Source organism: Zonotrichia leucophrys, chromosome 9, assembly GCF_028769735.1.
Source record: "Zonotrichia leucophrys gambelii isolate GWCS_2022_RI chromosome 9, RI_Zleu_2.0, whole genome shotgun sequence".
In the NCBI taxonomy this organism is placed as follows: Eukaryota; Metazoa; Chordata; class Aves; order Passeriformes; family Passerellidae; genus Zonotrichia; species Zonotrichia leucophrys.
Window position 1 is genome coordinate 15,998,929 of NC_088179.1, and position 19,087 is coordinate 16,018,015.

The 19,087-nt window shown below is 38.7% G+C and overlaps 2 protein-coding genes across 2 annotated transcripts in view; one reads left to right on the forward strand and one right to left on the reverse strand.

The window, feature by feature from the left end:
- Window positions 1-19,087, forward strand: part of PSMD1 (proteasome 26S subunit, non-ATPase 1) — a 64,893-nt gene that overhangs the window by 23,490 nt on the left and 22,316 nt on the right. The window lies entirely within an intron of this gene.
- Window positions 1,323-11,478, reverse strand: HTR2B (5-hydroxytryptamine receptor 2B). The gene is made up of 3 exons (XM_064721053.1): window positions 10,674-11,478; window positions 4,524-4,724; window positions 1,323-2,464 (listed from the first exon to the last, which is right to left on the reverse strand). The coding sequence occupies exons 1-3, from the start codon at window positions 10,981-10,983 to the stop codon at window positions 1,584-1,586; spliced, it is 1,392 nt and encodes a 463-aa protein (XP_064577123.1). The 5' UTR covers window positions 10,984-11,478; the 3' UTR covers window positions 1,323-1,583.

Consider the following 19,087-nt stretch of genomic DNA (forward strand, 5'->3'; position numbering starts at 1 on the left):
CCAAAATTGGGAAAAAGACAACTTACTTCAAGTATCGCAGATGTATTTTTAATGCTTTTGCCTGAAAATCTCTGGCAGTTGTTACAGTAACCTCTGTTTTGAATTTGCATATGTTTTAAATTAAATATATATAAATAAATTTTGGAGGGACATGTTAGCTTTAGTACTTTCTGTTCTGCAGATGAAAAAAACCTAAGCCTTTTGCTGTACATAATTTTAGTGTAACCGAAGAATGCTGAAAATATTAAAAATGAAAACAAAGCCCAAGCTGAAAATTTTACTGTAAATGGAAACTATGGAAAAATTGGTGAGCTGGCTGCTTGATGTAAGAACTCCAGTACTTTGAGGAAATCAGATTTCTTTTCCCAAAGAGTCTGGAGCTGTCAGAAGTTTCTGATTTCCCAAATAACAGACTCTGGTGGCTTTTAGGGATTGTGAGAACCAATTATTTCTATTAATTTTGTACTCATACTAAAGTCTTGAGCATGTTTGAGAGAGTGCAGATTGGGACCTGTAATTGGCCATTAGTCCAATTAAATCATTTTGAGCTCAGCTAAACTGTGAATATGTGCAGGTGTAGCCAGTACTGTTGTCTCTGCTGTCTCTTAAATATTTGCTCTTATTTTCTTGTGAAGTAGCTGTTCTGTCTGTGATTTCTCTGCTTCCTGTGAACTACTTTGGATGAGGGGAGGCTTTCACTGAAGGCTCCATGGTCATTAAAAAGGAGGCTTGTCATATAAATTATATGGATGTTCCAGGCATTGTGTATCCTGTTTTTCTTATGATCATTGATTTTGTGTTGTGTTATTTTGATTAAATAATTCATTTTCTTAGTATGAAAAGAAGAAAGGGCAGTTTTCAGTGAATAATCTGGCAACACTGAGCTTATGCATATGTAATGGAGATGAAATTCAAGTGGGTGAAATTCTGCCCATCCCTACAGTAAAGGGATAATTTCCTTACATGGAATTTTAAATTATGCCTTATGGAATAGGCTTGTACATTGGTCTCTAGAGTGAGCAATTTTGCTTGTGTTTTACACACCCTTAGAGAGCAAGGAAAGTTCCTATGTGGATACTCAGTCTCAGCAGAGGAATGTGTCTGTAGGAGGGAGTGCAGTGAGCTTGTGTGCTGCTCTGTTTGCAGACATTTAAATTGAAACCAGTGAGCTTGTATCCCTCTGCTGCTTCCATGTTAGAGCATCAACCTACAAAGTTTTGTCTTGCCAGAGCAAATCTTAGTGTAGTGTTTGTACAGAAATGGTTTTCTTATAAAGATGTACTTTGAAGAGACTGAAGGTGATGAGAACTGAAGTCAGATACTTAAACTGATTTAGCTTTTATTTATTTCCCTCTTCCTTAGGCTACAGTTCTGCATGAGTCATTTGCCATGGAATGAAGTTGTGGTTGCCACCATGGGGTTGGGGTTAAAGTAGAGGAGACTTTGGAGGAGGGGAATTAATATAAATTTATAAGATATTGCTTGCATAAATAACAGAAAACAATAGTATTTATACCCTCTTACAGTGCAGTTATCTAGAATGATACATACAGTAATGCTGTAGGGACATGGCTGCCATTCCACTATACATAGCTGACTTGTTCTTCTGTTTTATCAACCTCATTCTCGGTGAGCAGCAACGTATCCAGCAGAATGGCCGATGATGCTTGGATGGGTGAGCTCCTCAGCCTCATTGGGCTCTGGTACATAATGGGGTTAATCCCATTTCTCATCCCATTCATGACAAACAGCTTGGAATTTTCTGCTACAGAGCTTCTGAAAGAGATCCTGCTGGAGCGCTGCCGAAGGGCCTTGATAGGCTTTGTGGTCCGATAGTTGCAAGTGATGTACCTGCTGAAAGCCTCCCTAAATGTTTTGTTGAAGAGTGTATATACAAGAGGGTTCACTCCTGAGGATACATACCCTATCCAAACAAATATCTCCAAAAGCTTTTGAAAAACCTCCTGGTTGCAGGAGTTGCACAGAACAGAGCTGATGTTTGTTATGAAGAATGGGCACCACATCAGCAAGAAAAGAAAAAACACAATCCCCAGAACTTTTGACGCCCTTTGTTCATTGGTTATCGTTTGCATGGACTTCCTCCCAATGGTGGATGTCCTGCTGATAGGCATGTCACTGGGCAAAGTCTGGTCCTTTCTGGAGCCGTTTAGCATGGCCACCTTTTCTGGTGAGGAGGCAGGTGTTGTGTCACGCTGAAAGACTGTGGACACTGCTGACCAGGTGAAGCGCTGAGGCGGCTTGTTGATCAAATAGGCCTTTTTGCGCAGCACTCGGATCGTCAGCAAATAAGTGACGATCATGATAGCGAGGGGAATGAAGAAGGAAGCCACTGATCCGTACAGAATGAAGTCATGAAAACGATCAGGCGTCAGGAAACACGTGATGTTTGTAGAGTTGCCATTTCCATCCTCAATGCCCCTGATAGGGACAGGAATTGCAATGCCTGTAGGAGAACAAACAAGTGCTTCAGCAGAGGGTAATCGCTTACAATCGCTTCACTGAGTCTGAAGCCTCGGGCTTTCTAAAGAAAGGTAATTCCTGAGCTCTGGAGCAGGCACGGGAACACAACATGAAGTGTGGAGAGCATCACGTGGGTAATTGGGCAAACAGTACTTTGTAAGACTTGGCAGGCTGAGCTTTAACAGAGTGCCCTTTCTAAGGAGATTGGGCCTAACTCGTAGAGATTGAGGAAGCAGTATGAAGTTGCCAACTTTTCAAGTGTAAAACACATGAATTGCTTTGACTCTGGTTATTAGAATTAGTATGGCTTTTCCTCTAGTGAAATATGTTTCCCTAATGCCATCTCCCCCTTTTTTTTTCTCTTCCCCAGAGTAACCTTTGCACTCTTTGAAGGGCAATTTTGTAAATACATAAATCTTGTCTTTCCCTCTTCTGTTAACCACATCAAGTGACTGGACACAGACAGCTGATTTTTTTCACCCTGCTCGACTCTTTCATATATACAAGTAGCTAAATAGTTGCCAGAATTATGCAGTGTGTGTTTGAGATGGATTTGTTGTTTAAAGTCTCCTGCATATTTAGGAGTGTTTAAATGAGTCTGGCTAGCTCTGTAATTCACCACTGGTTTAAAAAAATGTTAACAGTCTTGTCTTTTAAATGAATTTTTTATAACCACTAAATTACAGTCAGCACTTCATTTGCCAGCAGTCTGACATTACAACAAAAACAACAGGTTCCTTGCTGTCTGGTGAAGGTGATTTGTGCAGTTTTCTGATACCACTTAATGAGATATAGGGATTTACTGTATTCCTCTGCTACTAGGCTTACTGAAGTTGGTTTAAAGCAGCAAGAGCAAAATGGGTTTCCCTTCAGCAACTTGATCCCTTTTCTAATTAGGAGCACACATTCAGATACAGAAAGCATTTAAAATAAAGATTGAACCAAATTAACCTTTGATTTGGAGAACCTAGCTCAACTGCAGACTAGTTTTATGTTAGATAAAAAGAAATTGAAAAGTACAGTGCTGTTTAATGGCAATAAATCACACATTAAAAGGTCAACTTGTGAGTGTCTTGTCATGCTAAGTTTTTTTTGGGGTGGAGGGGGTTGGGTTGGTGATAGAGTAGAGATAGCATCTTTTCTCCTATCATCACAGCTCTTCCAGAATTTTTTTCAACTCAGAAATTTGGAGTTTGCCTTAGCCAAGAAGGTGGCTGTACCCATTCTCCTATGCATCACTGGCCTTAATAATCCAGAATAATTTTGTTTGGTCTTGCACACAGAGCATACAGCACTAAGGCTGTCTGGAGCATGTATTAAATTATTTGAATTAAATGTTTTCACTTCCTTAGCTCATTTAACAGATTCATTTTTTAGGCATTAAAGACAGATGACATGCTACGTGCACATCACAGAGACACTGATATCATAGAAGTTTGTATGTTGGTATAAACTTCTTCATTTAAACTGTTCAGGGTTTGTTGTTTTGATTGTTTGGGGTTTTTTTGTTAGACATTAGCCTTTCTATATGCTGTCTCAGCCTTCAGTGTTAGCCTGGATGTTGTCAGCCACTGATTCATATCTTTGCTATAAATAATTAACCCTTTTGTACTTCCTTTATGCAGAATTTTACCAACATCTGTTCAAGGCTTAAAGTTGTGTTTGGGACAAAATATAGCACCATGGGAGCATGAAATCTTGCTTTCCCAGGAGACATGTGCATGCACTATCTGCATACTAATACTGTGCATGCAGATATTGTTTTCTGATTTTTGAGCTTTCAGGACCATGAAGAGGAGTGATGATTAATACTCTGACTCAGTCCTTGGCCTTTCTGGTGAGCCTAATAAGGAGCAGTGGTTCAGGCAAATTTTTATGATGTAGCTATGTATGATCCAAGAGGTGGACTTTAACCAGCCTGAGTGTTATGGTCCTCCAATCAATAGCACTTGGCCAAATTTTCCATTTTCTCCACATTTCACCTATTGTTTTGGACATGAAAAGCTTCTGTGTTCCTTTTCCAGTCTCCAGGTCCCACATACCTATTGAAATGAGCCAAACCACGATGATTTTGATGATTGTTGTAGCCCATGAATTGTACTGGCTGGCCTGGATTGGCTTTTTTATGGCAATGTAGCGGTCCAGGGAGATGGCACAGAGGTGCATGATGGAAGCTGTGGAAAAGAGGACATCAAGGAACAGCCAGATAGGACACAAGGCAGTTGGTAAAGGCCAGGTATTGTCTGAAAGAGAACAAAAAACTCATTAGAATCTAAGCTTTTTGAGAACTTTCAGTGTGTCATTTTCCTGTGGCATCAGTATGTTTGAAAAGTTCATAGTACTTCAGGAACTGAGCTTTGTCACTGCCTCAGATGGGTTCTGTCTTACATTGTAATTAGCTCCTAACTGGTATGGTTGTTGCCATCATATTCATCAGGCTACCTCTGTGCTATAAACCTTTCCCTGTCTTTTTGTCCTTTTGTGGCAAGGACTCTGGATTAAAAAGTTTATTAAAAATGGACCATGACTGGTTCTTGTGAGCCTACGGTTAAATGGCTATTTTCAGCTGTTTCTCATGGTAGAAGTTGATATATTAAATATATTTTCCTCCCTTGGAAAATTCTGCTGTACTCAATCAGTAAGTACATTATTAGTATTGCCAGGGAAATCAGTTCTTTGTTGAATGACGAGTGGGGGGGAAAATTGCGTTTCTAATAAATCAGATTGGCTTTAATTTCCTTGGTCAGCATAAATAGACCTGTGTGCTGAGAACACAAAATGAGCTGGACTTTTGTAATGTTCAGTCTTATCAGTGTAGTAACATTGCAGTCATTTGAGATTTAAAACATTTTTTCGTAACGTGACTGGTAGATGAAGATGATAACAGTGCTGCTTTGACTTGAATTATAAACTCCAGTGGATGGAAAATTTTATGAAGACAAACATAGCAAGTACTTGTCTGCCCTCTTACCTATGGTGGGAAACCTTCTGTGTTAAACAAAGAGAATGAATGGATGGAGCCCTGAACTGAACCTCAGCCGTCCCCAAAGCAGAGGACTCCAGGTGAGGATGACATAGGCAGTGAGGCAGAAGGGGAAGAGGCAGTTTGCTTTCAATTTATTAACCAGAACATTTCAGTATCTACTGATTTACTGTTTATTCATCTTTAGTTTTCATGCCTAGACTTTTAGCTGGCAGTAAGGCACCATGCATTTCTGAAACAGATTTCCTTTAAAAAGAAAAAACAAAATGTATTGTGGCTTATGTAGCCAGCTGCAATTAAAAAAAAACAGTTAAAAGAAGTAACTGATTTGATGGGCTTGAAATGTTTTTGCTCACTCCAGAAAACTGACAGCTTCTTTTGACTTAGTAATGAAGGATTAGTTCAGGTAAAACATGAACAACAGAAAGTGTATTCTACAACTTGAAGGATGGCAGATAACACAGCTGGATTTCAAGTGAACAGCTAATGCTTCTTTTGGATAGTACTCGCATGCCATTCCCTGGATTATAACTGCTTTGAGGTCTGGAGAATCCCAGTGTTAAGAAGTCTTTCCTTTTTTAGTTAATTTACTGTTTGTGGAAGAAAATACTTTGCAACAAAAGGCCTTTTTGCTTCTTTGAAATAAAGATACATTTAAACACTGGTCTGATACAAAGCAATCTTGTACATTTGACTTTTAAGAGCTTTTGTGAGTTGACAAGTGCAACTGAACAGAGAAAGCTTTCAATTTTCTTTATTTTTGTCTATTTTTGTACAGGGTGCAGAAGGCAGTAGGTTATCACATTCATGATTAGACATTATCTTCTGCTGTATTTGTGTGTACGGGATGCTGGGTCTTGTCCAACAAAATCAAAGTAAACTTTAAATGCCATAACTGATAAGAACTGAGGATTATGGTTATTATTTAAATGAAACAAATATCACAAAACTGATACTTTAAAGTCCAGAAGAGTCACACAGTTATCTAGGATTTATTCTATGGTGTATTTTGCTGTAAGTTACTTTGATTTGTAGGTTACACCTACAAATCGAAGCTAGAAGCTGTGTCCGTTGTTTGAGGCAATGCTCTGGGCTGAGTTCTTGTGCTTTTCTGATGATGGTGGTGCTGTCTATCACTGTTATTCTGTTCATTTAGGATTAGGGAAATAATGGAATATCAATTTCCTTTCATGGCTCAGAAAGCATCTCTGACTCTTGAACGTGATGGTGACCTGCTTTGTTGCTGTCCTGCTTTATAATTCAGAATGTAAAATGAGTATGTCCTGCCAAGTAGTGTTACAAAGCCATTAGCAGGTCATGCTCAGTTTGAACTGTTCTGATTCTCCTACTCTAAGTCTACATTGTGGAAGCAGACCAGAGCATTTACAGGGTAGAGATTCTTCACTCCCATTTTTCCTGGGAGCTAATAGGGATTGGATTTTTTAATTTTTTTTAATGCCTCAGTTACCTGACAAAGATGCCTGCCTGAAAATTTGTCTGGTTTCTCCAGCTGTCAGGTAGTATAAGTTAAAAAGAAATTCCTTCTACCTACAAACCTTGCCTCAGATCCTCCCAGCACTGCAGCAGTGCTGCTGCTGAAGATTTTGCATATTTTGAGTCAAAATAAGACCAAATACATGCTTTAAAATTTGTCTTGCACCTTTAGAGTAGTAAAATGAACTTTTACTGCAACTGTCTGCCTTTGATTAATCTTTATTTAAGAAAAGCTTTATTTATAGGAAATACCTTAGAAATGTGTAATCCTTAAAACAAAGTACAGTATAGAAGAGCTGCTCTTGCTTTAAGCCAAAATATTTTCAGAAAGCTTAAGAGAAAGCACAGCTTGTGTACATGTATAAGTATGATTGAGAGAAGTCTTTAAATAGACTTGGAAACCATTTATTCTTCTGTTCTAAGGGCTGCAGAAATATGTTACCTGTAAAGGGCCTTCTTGTTGTTATATAATGATGCTTTTGCTGAGATGGAAATGGAAATATTTTCAGTCACCATCTCCTTTAAGCCTAAGCCTCACCCTGGTGTGTGTGTCTGCAGCTGCATGTGCGGTGCTCACCCTCGTGTGCTTGGCTCCGTGGGCTGCCAAGGCCTGATGTCTCCAGGCTGTTCTCTAGGTTTTTTAATCAAAGTGGTTTTTTCAATTAGGCTTACTTTCTGATAAACCCTTGATATCTTTAGATTTGAGATTGTGGAGAGTAGTCCCCGATTAAAGTTTTCTCTGGCAGTTTGCGCAAACAAAAAGGGAAAATATTGTTGTGGTTATCATCAGTAATGGGGGAAGATTAGGACTAGTTGCATATGATTGATTAAAATAATGGTTTGCAACCTAGGATAATGAACATTGCTTTCTGATTTTAAGTGGATGATTATTAGGAGGAGAGACTGTATTTTAAAAAATGGTACATGTGTTGTCTTCAAGTAGCCCATTGGCCACCAAGCAGTGGACACCAGACTTCTTCCTGCTGCAGGCCTTGCAAATGGGAGAATCTCTCAAGTTTGTTTGCCAATTTCACTATTCAGTGAATTTCAGTAGTTCTGAGTGTTAGAAATTTGGGTAACTGTTTTGAAAGCTAGATTTTAGAGAATGCAGTTATCTCCTAGTGGGCCCTCTTTTTTTTTTTTTTTAAGAAATGAGAAATATTTAGCAAGCTATAAAAGCTATGAAATGTTTGTGTTCTGACACTCACATTCCAAAATTAAAATTGTTGTGTATGCTTGTACCAGAGTACATTTTGGTTGTTCTGCTGAGAATAAACAAAGTACTGCTCATGGCATTACACCTGCAAGTGAGTTTACAGATTCATTTATTTACTTATTTTTAAAAGGGGCAGCTCTTTATTATAGATACAGTCCATTTCTGAAGATTTTCTTGTGAATGTTCTGTCAGGGTGTGGAGCCAATGCCTGTAGCAGATTTTGATTTTGAACACCCTGTGACACATTAGTTTGTACAGTCAGGATCTTAATGTGACTGCACTTCTGTTCACACCTTTTCCTTCAAATCTTCTCCGCATAATTAGATATCAATCCCAAATCGGAAGCATAATATTTGTACTCTGTATCTAGAAGCTGCACCCAGCACTTTCATTATTATGGAAACATTCCTGTGTGGAGGTGCCAGGAGGCTGGATTTAGTTTGCTGTCTGGCTGTCAATGACTTCTTTGTTCACGTAGTTGTCTGGCTAATGTAGCTTCAAGATTTAAACTTGTTATGTATTTAATGCCAGTTCTGTCTTCATTCCAGTAACTCCTCATGTTTTGCTCATGCTTTGAACTTCTATAAACACCTCAGCATCTTCTCCCAGTTGGTGAAGAGGAGAAGCAGTTTTTCTGGTTGGCTGCCAAAGAGAGACTTGTGTGCAAGAAATTTCAGTTTTAACCACTGTTGTGTGGAAGGCGGGTTGTGGTCTTAATTAATTATAATTGATTTTACTACTTTCTGGTAAATTTCCTGCACCATGAAAGACATTTTTGTTTGACTTTTGAATTAAGATTCCTAGCATGCTTTAAACTGTTGTAACCAGGGTTTAGCAGTGGATTAATTGAGATTAAGGATCAATAGAGTCCTTATGAAGTTACAAAGGAAAGATTTGTTAGTCTAGCAGAATGAAAATAATAATAAAATCCAAAACGAGAAAACTCCGCCACTACCAAAAACCTACTCCACAAAATCTGGGATTTGTCTTCCCTTTATATTGATTGCTAGTAAATACTAGAACTTTTTATGGCTAGTAGCTTTATTGTTGTTAGTGATGAGACCTGTGGCAGGCACTAAGCAGTTACAGCATCCATGTGTAAGTATGGAAATGCATATCTGCTGCTTGCCTCCCACTCATATGCACATTCGTGTTTTCTATAAGTGACTGATTTTTTTTTGAGTTAGAAATCACTGTCTCTGTTATGTACATTCCATTTTCTTTTTAGAAACTATTACTTTGGGAAAAAAAAAATCCCTATTCTATGATCTCAGTGCTGAATTCTGACCTCCTGTTCACAATTCTGTTTAGGGAAAAGAAGTCCGTAACACACAGAAATTCTCAAAGCATTTAATGAATGAATAAACACATTTGTTAATAAAGTGATACCAGTTTTCTGTACAGAAACTACTGATGGCCTTTCTGAAATATAGTTTGATTGTGTTTGCCTGTTGCTTAGGCAACTCTTAGAGTCTAGTCTAGGAAAAATGAACTCCTGCAGCCTTTCTTAGGACCCAGTGTACCTTAAAGGTAAATTCTATAAATCATTAAGTTTCTTGAAAAACCTGTCTCACTGATTTTTTTTCCATTTATGATATGAAAAGAAACAAATTAAAATGTATTCTTAAAGAAATTTTAGCAGTTAAAAAGAGAGACTTTCCCATGGAGTTGTCTCTAATTAGTTGTCAGAAGCAGTATCTGAAATAAAGCTGTGTGTGAGGGGCTGTGGAAAAATCATGCTTGTTCTGTAAGGACTAATGAGAAAGAAAATGTCACATCCAATGTTTGTTCATGTGAAAAAGGCCTATTTTATTTCATACGAAGCAGACTAAATGACAAATACGTATCTCAAACATTAGATACATGGATTGAGGCTTCCTTGGCTTGACAGATGATTTACTTGTAATGTCTTATGAACCTGTGGATTTCCCCAGGGTGGGAGGAAATCAGTTTCTGTGAAAGCAGTGCTGATAAAGTTTGTCGTCACTGATAGTGGCAGGGACCGACTCTGACTGACCATGTAAATATATGACTGCTCATGGAGTCAATACTCAAGTAAAATCAGATGCATTACTCATACACAGTTCAAAACCTGTTCACTGTACTAAACAGATACCTAGCCTTGATTTCAAGTTTTTTAAGAGAATACTGTCTGCAATTAGTGTAATATAATATAACAAATACCAGCATTGTGCTAATGTTGTTAAAAATTATATTACACTGTACAAATTCCCTGTGCTTCAGCTCGTATTTGAATATTTTTAAGTCTTGGATGATTTTTGAATGGTTTGTTTCATAGGAAGGAATATCCACATAGTTGTACTTCCCATAAAGACATTAGGCTGTATTAAGGTGAGAGGAAGAGAAGATTTAGCATCCCTCATCCAAGTGATTTTTAAAATTGTAATGCTGGAAAGCAAACAACTTTTCTGTTTAAATTAGACCTCCCAAAATTGTACCCCATATGCAAACCTGATAAAACAAACACACTGCACTTACCAAATAATATCATGAGAAGAGCAATTGGCATCACAAACAGACCCACGAGCAAATCTGCCACCGCCAAGGATGTCAGAAAGTAGTTGGTAGCATATTGCAACTTCTTCTCCAGGGACACTGCCAGAATGACAAGTATGTTCCCCCCAATGGTGGGGATTATCAGCAGGAGGATCAGCAGTGCTGCCCAGTGCACTTTGTTTCCTTGTTCCTCACTTGGGTAGTCCTGCTTGGGTGCTCCTGTTACTGAGAGAGGCGACAGAGATCCATTGCCAGCTCCAGGTCCGTTCAGGGAGTGTAAAGGATGGGACATTTTTGTGTGCAGACGAATGTCTTCAGGGGCTCTGTTTGGCGCAGGAGTTGTGTACGGTGTAAGAGTTCTCTGCTCCTCTCTGGTCCAGGATGCTCCTGAAGATAGGCCAGCATGGTCAGTATAGTGAACTGGTCATCTGCTATTTTGAGATATTGTAACCATGTCCGAGCTGGTATCCAATCTTTTTATTCTTTGCCTTGCTGGGCGCGAAAAAATTTTAAAAATGCAAGTCCTGTCTTGTGTCCATCTCTGGTTGGTGGGGTTCAGGGCTCTGGTCTCCCCTTTATAGCGATGTTCAGATTTCAGAAGATTAAAAGGAAAAAATCAGTAGCTGTCAAAAATAAGCAGTGCATTAGCTTCCTCTTTTTTTTTTTTCTGCAGCAGTAAAAAGTGATAGATGAATCTGAGTGCAAAACAATTCCCTTTAGGTGCAGTCTATGTAGATTTGCGCCTTCTGAGTACAAACTGATGCAGAGGCAGATGCTCGAGTTGTGTATGTGCAACTCCTCCTCTCCCGAGTGTCTCGTCTCCAGCAGCATGTGCGTAGGCAGACAGCAGTTCCCATATTTCCCCTTATTAAGAATCCTATTTCTCCTCAGAGGGTAACCCCAAAAATATCTTCAGAAATTATGTATGAGGTTTCCGTTTTAATCTCAGCACTTCCTAATTTATCAGGTGAGGGTCAGGAAGCTGCAGACAATAAAACACTGCTGACAGTCTCAAGGGGACCATAGAGATTTATCGAACTGAGACATCTAAATTTACTCCTTACTTGAAGGGGTCGGGGTGAGTAAAATGCTTGTTTTTGTAATCTGAGCAAGGCTTTTATTAAGCACAGCCCGTTCTCTCCTGTTTTTCTCTATCTCTGTCAACTCTGCTAAAGAATTAAGGCTTGCATTTCCCCCTTCAAGCAGAGACTCAAACTGCTGTCCCCACATTAAGCCGAACAAATGCTCAGTTACTGAGAAGATTTGATGTGTTGCAGTTTTCAGGTGAAGAAAGCCTTACCTCTTTCTCTTGCATTTTAGTAGAATTCACTTTGCATCCAGGAAGATTCTTTGTAATTTTCTTTTTCATCATATGGTGGAAGTTGAGATTTTTCAGTACTTTCTGGAAAACAAGTGGTTAATTTGCTTTTGGCTTCTATAATATTTCTGAAGCTTGTCTCTTTGTGTGCCTTTTTTTTTAGCACATTTCTTCTATCACGAAGATTAAGAATTTCTATTTTGGGAAAACTATATTTCTTTTCATCCAGGTATTTTCTCCAACTCTGAAATGGAGGAGAATAATAATTCTTACCTCATGTAAAAAAGGATAGAAATAAGGTTGTGTTCACTTTTGCTGTCCTTTAACTTCCATTCTTTGCTGATTCTGCTGAGATGATCAGCAGAGTCTGTGTGCAGTTCTCTCTTTGCTCACAAGTAAAGCTCACAGTTTGCTGCTGCCCTTGTTCCTTGAGTGACTCCTTCCAGTGTATCCAGCTCCAGTGTTTGGAAAGCAGGGAGGGGAGTGAGTGGGGGGTTTGGCTGGAAATGAGACAGAGAGGGTTAATTGATGCACTGCTCCAGCACTACAGTGTGTGCTCGCTGGAGCTGGATCAGCATGTGCAGGTCCTGGAAATGACCCTTCACACTGCAGCATTCTGTCTCTGTGCACCGCAGCGTGTCTGTCTGTCTGTCTGCTGCTCGCTCTCTGGGCTCTCTTGCTCACTTGCTTTCTGGATGGAAACACAGTTAACCCTAAAAAGTTCTGCAGCCCTGTAAACACTCCAGGTTTTTCCTTGCCTAACTTTATAAAACTATTGTCTAGCACAGTTACTTTAAGTGTGTGCACTGTTACTTTAAAACTTTCCTCCTGCAGCTGGTTTTTATTATCCTGAGTGTTCTCTTTTGTTACCTTCCAACTTTCAGTCAGATGTGTGTATAGCCTCAGTGTCATCTTATAGTTCTGCATTAAAATGGAAATAGAGTTCACTTCCAAGGACATTAGCTGCAAAATTGGGTAATAAGTCCTTGACTAAGGCCAGAAGAGACCATGAGATCATGGTTTGACCCTCTGTATGACACCAGCCATTACATTCCATGAATTGCTAGTGCTTACCAGCCTTGAGCTGGAAATCAGGTCCTCAGTGAACTGCGCATCAGTTCATATTTCTTTTAAAAAGAAAAAAAAATTGTTTCTGGAATGCAGGTAATGTGGGGCCAAAGAGAGAAGACTGCTGTCAGAAATTAACATAAATACTTAATATATTCAGATCATACAACAGAATTTTCAGTAGCTTTTACTTGTTCCTTACTTTTCCTGTTTAAAGGAAACTATCAATCAAATTCCATGCTGTATTCATTTACATTTGAGAGCTGATTTCTTTATTCATCTGAAAAGTTTATATTACAATAATAAAGATTCATCCAGCTATGGTAATACTGTTTCCTTATCTGGCCACCTCCCTATTGTCACCACTGACAGTACTGAGAGAGCAGAGCACATAAAAACATATAAAAAGTGGAAATTGAGACAGGACAATACCTTATTTGGCTAATGGGCATTTGGATTCAGTTTTTCTTAAGCTCCACTACGTCTGATCAAGTTCTGGTTTATATTTTAAAAATCTTGAAGGATATCCTGACATTAATCTAGCTGTACTTGAAGTTTTTACTGCAGATTGTTCTGATGAAAGCTAATGAATACATTTATATCTAATTGAAAAGGAAATTATTCTTAAAATACAGATAAAACCAATTATCTTAGGAACTTGCGGAAGATGATACAAGTTTAGTGGTAGATTGGCTTGCAAGCATTTTTACCTCTTTGGTGCATTGTTTAATTTCAGAGAGATAAAAAACATACCTGCCCTTTATGATGCTTTCTGAACTTTACCAGGTTTGAATCAGTTGAGAAACACATCCTGTTCTATCTCTGTCACAGACATGCAGCAGGTTCTTCCCTGTGTCCTCTGGCCAGGCTTTTTGTGCAGGCCACTGTCCTGCCCCATATCCAGATGTGTTAATGATGGTAAACTTGCTAGACCCCACTCCTGGTCCACTGTAAACTGAATATTTGAACCATAAATAGATATTATTTTTATTTCCCATCCCTTGCTGTTACTTCTGTTTTCAAGCTGCCAGTGTGATTTTATAGAGCCATGTCCCCATCAGATATGAGCTGTCTCTGGTGAGTGCTGTTCAGTCAGTACATATCATTCAAGTTCACTTGTTGTGCTGTACATGAGATAGTTGCAGGAAATTCCTGGTTTGGGAATAGCTGGGATCATTTTTGTCCAGAGAGAGAGACTGAATGTTTAGTCTACACTGAATATAGCAGTTTGTTGCATTTTTTTCTCTGCAAGTTTTCTGTTTTCTATATATTTCCCTTTCTGTTGCACATCCCCTCCTTCAGAAATGACCTCAAACTGTGCAGTTAATATCTGCATTTCTACTTTGTTAACTCATTCATGGATGAAATGAAACTTCTCTTAAGCTTTTTTTTTTTTTTTTATAATTGCCATTACACCACTAAAACAACTTGTGGAAATAGTTCTGTATAAAATGATTAACTCATGCCCAATAGTTTAAAAAAGTTATAAATATTTAGAATCCTTTGAAATATGACTGAGGACACTTAATGAGGAATTTAGAAGATATATTTGACATTGCTCTTCAATTCTCTGATGTTTCATTTTTCAATGAGTTGTATAGTCCTTAAATATTTAGACTAAAATGTAAGTGCATGTTAGTGATGCTTCAGATGCTTCCAGCTTTAGTCTCAATCATGAGACCAATGTGATGGATTTTTTCAGTATTCTGTATCTTTACTTACTGATGCTACCATATACTTATATATATATATAATTTCATGTTTAAAAATTGCTGAAATATAAAGAAAAGTGGCAGTGATGCATTAACCTTGAAGATGTGCAGCTTACAGGATTGGAGACAAGCTACTCAAAGGATGGGGTTTTAACAGGTCTGTGATCTAAGACACTTGAAGTGGAATGTGCTCCAAGTTATGGCAGTCTGAGCTTTTAGTTTATCTTGTTGCCTCCTGGGGAAAAAAGATTACAGTGGATTGTTAAGAGCCAGTGTAGCTCACTGTGATCCTCAACTTTCAGTAGCCCAATATGGCTCTTGAAGGCAAAGCCTAGTGAGAACTGCAATATCTGCAGATGTTGCAATTGTGAAGACTTTCAGAAAAAACCAGTTTAGGTCAACACCAAAAGGAATCTGACCACCTTCTGTGTCCAGCTGACCTGGGCCGTTTTTTTTCATATTAGTCTGTCTAAACAATCAATATCCTGGTTTTCATTCTGTTGATTTTTGCACTGGAGGTTTAAGAAAAGTTTTCTTTCATCCCTCTTTGGAAGTAATGAAGAATTCAAAATTATCTTAGCTTGTAAGTAGCCTAGAATTTCTGAGAAACCAAAGTTTCAGCTTTTTATGGAAAGAATATGACATTTATTTATATATATATATATATCCTTTTATATACGTAAGAAATAACAGCCCCAGAAAGGAGTTCAGAATTGAGGCTAAGGCAGTTGGGCTGGAGTCAGGCAGCTCCTCTTGTTTTCACTGGTTCTAGTTTCTGGGAAGATTCAAAATCCATAGTGTAAGGTATTTGTTTCATGCAGAGGTTTTAAGAGCAACCAGTTGGTGAGTAAAACTAATAAAAAGCCAGCTGTTAGGTTTTGCTGAGAATCTCTTATTGCTGTCTTGGTGCATCTTTATTTTTCTTTATGATTTTGTTTGACTTCTGAAACAAACCAAGCTGGATCTTGGAGGAAGTCCTTCATCTGCAGCCCATTTATCACAACAGTAAAACTGATCCTGATGTAGGATGGAAACAACACTGTAGCTTACTGCACTGTTGAAGTTCCATGGAAGAAACTTCTTGAGATTTTTGGCTTCTTTATTCATTTAGTTTCCTAGTAACAGAACAAAGTTGAAGCTAGTTATGATGTTGAGTTTTTTTGTGTACAGGTCTGGGTTCACTGACGTCTGTGGCTTATGTAGGAGCAGCTGAGCAATTTTCAGATAAAATGAAGGAAATAATTGGGCCATTTTTTTGTCATCATTTTGCTGTTGTAGTAAAATGTAATTGCAAAAGCACACTGCTTGAGTAAAACCAGTGTTAGGAAAAAAGGAAGGAACCAGTGCATTAAAGATAATTTGGTTTTCAAAAATAGACATTGCCTATCTTTTTAAGATACACAGTCCAGTTTTGAGACATGCCTTAGGCTTTAATGTAGGAATTTTAAGATGAAATTACTGGACTATGTTATGGGAAGGTCATGCTAGAGGACTACAGTACATTGCTTCTGTCCTCAAAATATATTAAATCTACTCCAGGCCTAGAGTTTTTACTGTGACTTTAAAGAGGAGAGAAAAAATTTGTGTCTGGAGATAAAATGTCCACCCACTGAATCTCCAAATGTTATTCTGGTATTTCATGTAATGTTATTTTCTGTGTTTAACTTGCAGTAATGACAGATATCTGCATTAGGACTGAGTAGGAGTAGCGAGTTGCTGAGTGTGAGTTGTGACAAACCATTTCTCTTTTTTAGGAGCGTTATTAAGATTTCTCACACTCTTCATTATTTCTGTCCATCTCCCACCAGTGTGTGCTCCCAGTGAAGGGCCAGGGGAGGGAGAGCATGGCCATGTGTTAAACACAGTCCCCAACTGGATTACCAGATGGAAGTAATACCCATGGGAGCACAGTTGCAGCCTGGAACTGCTTATGAGGGCTTTTAAACTTTTCTTTTGATCACTTGACATAATTGTTTTGGGTTTTATAAATTTTATGGAGTGTGGGTGAGGGTTTATATGGGCTGACCTTCGGCAGCACTGTGTAGGACTTTGTAATTACAAACATCTCAGCCCTAAAGGAGTAAACAAATGTTACTGCTTAAGCATTGATGTCAACAATGCTCTTGTGCACTGAGGTCCTGCTCCTCCAATACACACTTTTGCAAGACTCTTTCTCACTTTTTGATCTGCCTTCTAGATCTCTCTTAAGTGAGAAGACATTTTTTGAAGATTAAGGTTTTGAGAAAACTGAGGAAAGTGGTGGGACCCATTAAATTGCTGCAACTCCCAGAGTGGATTTATGGAAGGCCTCCTGTCAAAGTGTTTGACCGTTTTATGGATAGATTTGAGATAAAAGTGTTTCAAATAATCAGCACAAATAAATTAAGTCTGGCCAAGAATTCAAAAAACAATTAGTGTACATTAATCCTGATTTTATAATAAAAACTGTGTTAGAACTTCTGAGCCTGCAGACACAAATATGTGTCCAAGTTAGTGATTCTATAAAATCCAGTTTTCTGAACAGGAATTTAATGATTAATGCCTCAGAGTGCATAATCACATCTTTGCCAGAAAGTGTTTTTCTCTTCTTTGGCTCACAATCTGCCTGTTTAACATTGTCTGAAGTAAGGCAAACACAAAGGTGTTAAGGGTCTTTGTGCAAGAGCTGAAGTCTTCTGTGCAGCTGAATGCTTGGCCTCATTTATTATAGGATATGTGTCTCCTGGTCTCCACATCAGCTCATTTAAAAAAAAACATTGTCTAAGCTGTTATTTGAGCAAGAGACTGATAGGTATTTTTTAATGTGTCTTTTAGTTTGTTGTCTTCACTCATAGGGCATGACAGAATTGTTCTGTTGCCCAGCTTTTCTCCCTTTCTTAACATCATGGCTTCATCTTAGAGGCAGCAGTTTCCAGCAGCTTGGTGTTTCCTTCTCTCTTGTGGGTTTGTTTTTTTTTGCTGCTGTTGAAGGCCAGGGGGGCTGTAAGGTGATGTTGGTAGGTGGGATTCTTTCCCCATGTGGATGCTTTGAGAAGACTCAGATAGAAGTGGTGGGTGGGGGGAAGATGTGAGTGCTCGCTGCCATTACTGCTGAGCCGTGTCCTTACGAGTAACCACTGGAGCCTGTGTGGTGGTGCTGCCTGTCTGTGGTCAGCTGCAGTAGGAGAGAGGAGTGCAAAGAGGAGTTCAGGACCAGTTGTCAGAGGAGACCATGGGAAAGTGTTGAAATGGGAGCAGCTAGAGTAGAAATTAATTGATTATGTGTGCAGAGTATAACTGAAGTATGAGTGTGTCATTATATGAACACGTTTTCTGTCCCCCATCACAATGAAAGAAGAGAATGAACTAAATTATTGCTCAAAGTTTTTTTCATTACTATTTTCTGTGATTCAGCTATTCATTTAAATAAAACCCATGCTGGAGTATATTCTATGGTTTTTCTCCCTCTTGAGTTGTTGAGTGTCGTGACAGGTACTGCTGCCACCCTCCACCCTCCATCTTTCAGTGTAGCAAATGTAAGAAAGGAAGCTAAAACTAAGGTGCTCTTGCCTTCTTCCTAGGTACACTTTAGTCTGAAATCAGTTTACAGCAGAAGTAAATGGCTTGCAAGACTGCTTATAGGATTGTGAATGTGACAATTAAAATGCTAGTCTGGGCTGTAAGACACAGTGAGATAGCATGAAGAGCCAGATGATGTTCACTGTATAAACAGATATAATGAAATCACTTACAATTTATAGTTTTACATCTTTCTTCTTCATGAGCTTTTACCTTCCAACTGCATCCCTGCATTGCTCTTCTGTTCATTGTGCCATGAGACTCAGTATGCTCAAACTGGCAGTGTTTGATATTATGGAGTGGTTTGTGTGGCATTAAAATTAAACCAGGGATAAATATGACCATGAAGGTAGGAAATCATTATATTAACACCCATGAGTTCTGCACTATTTCAGAAATACTCAATATTTACAAAGCTGTTTGCATGAGCAACATATGCTTCTGGCTGTGGGAAATTAAGGCTCTCTTTCATCTTCCAGCACTGGGCGAGAAGTTTTGTTGCTGTAGTGACCAGCAGGACACTGGTTCCCAGCTGGTGAGGCACAGAGCATATATACTCATTTCAGATCTCTTAAAAGCAGCAGCAGTCCCAGCATGACACTGTAAGGAGGCAGCAGTAGCCATTGCTCATAAACTGATTAGAAGTGTGTGTTGTATCAGCATTTCCTCCTGTGCTGTGATTTACAGCAGTAGGTGGGTGTGAGGAGGAGTTGGCAGAAACCATGATTGCAAAAGGGAGT

Coding starts and splice junctions, on each gene's coding strand:
- HTR2B (XM_064721053.1), bottom strand. CDS start 10,983: ATGTCCCATCCTTTACACTCCCTGAACGGACCTGGAGCTGGCAATGGA. Junction 4,725..10,673: donor TCTTCTCATGATATTATTTG/GTAAGTGCAGTG, acceptor GTTCTCTTTCAG/ACAATACCTGGCCTTTACCA. Junction 2,465..4,523: donor GGTTTGGCTCATTTCAATAG/GTATGTGGGACC, acceptor GTTCTCCTACAG/GCATTGCAATTCCTGTCCCT.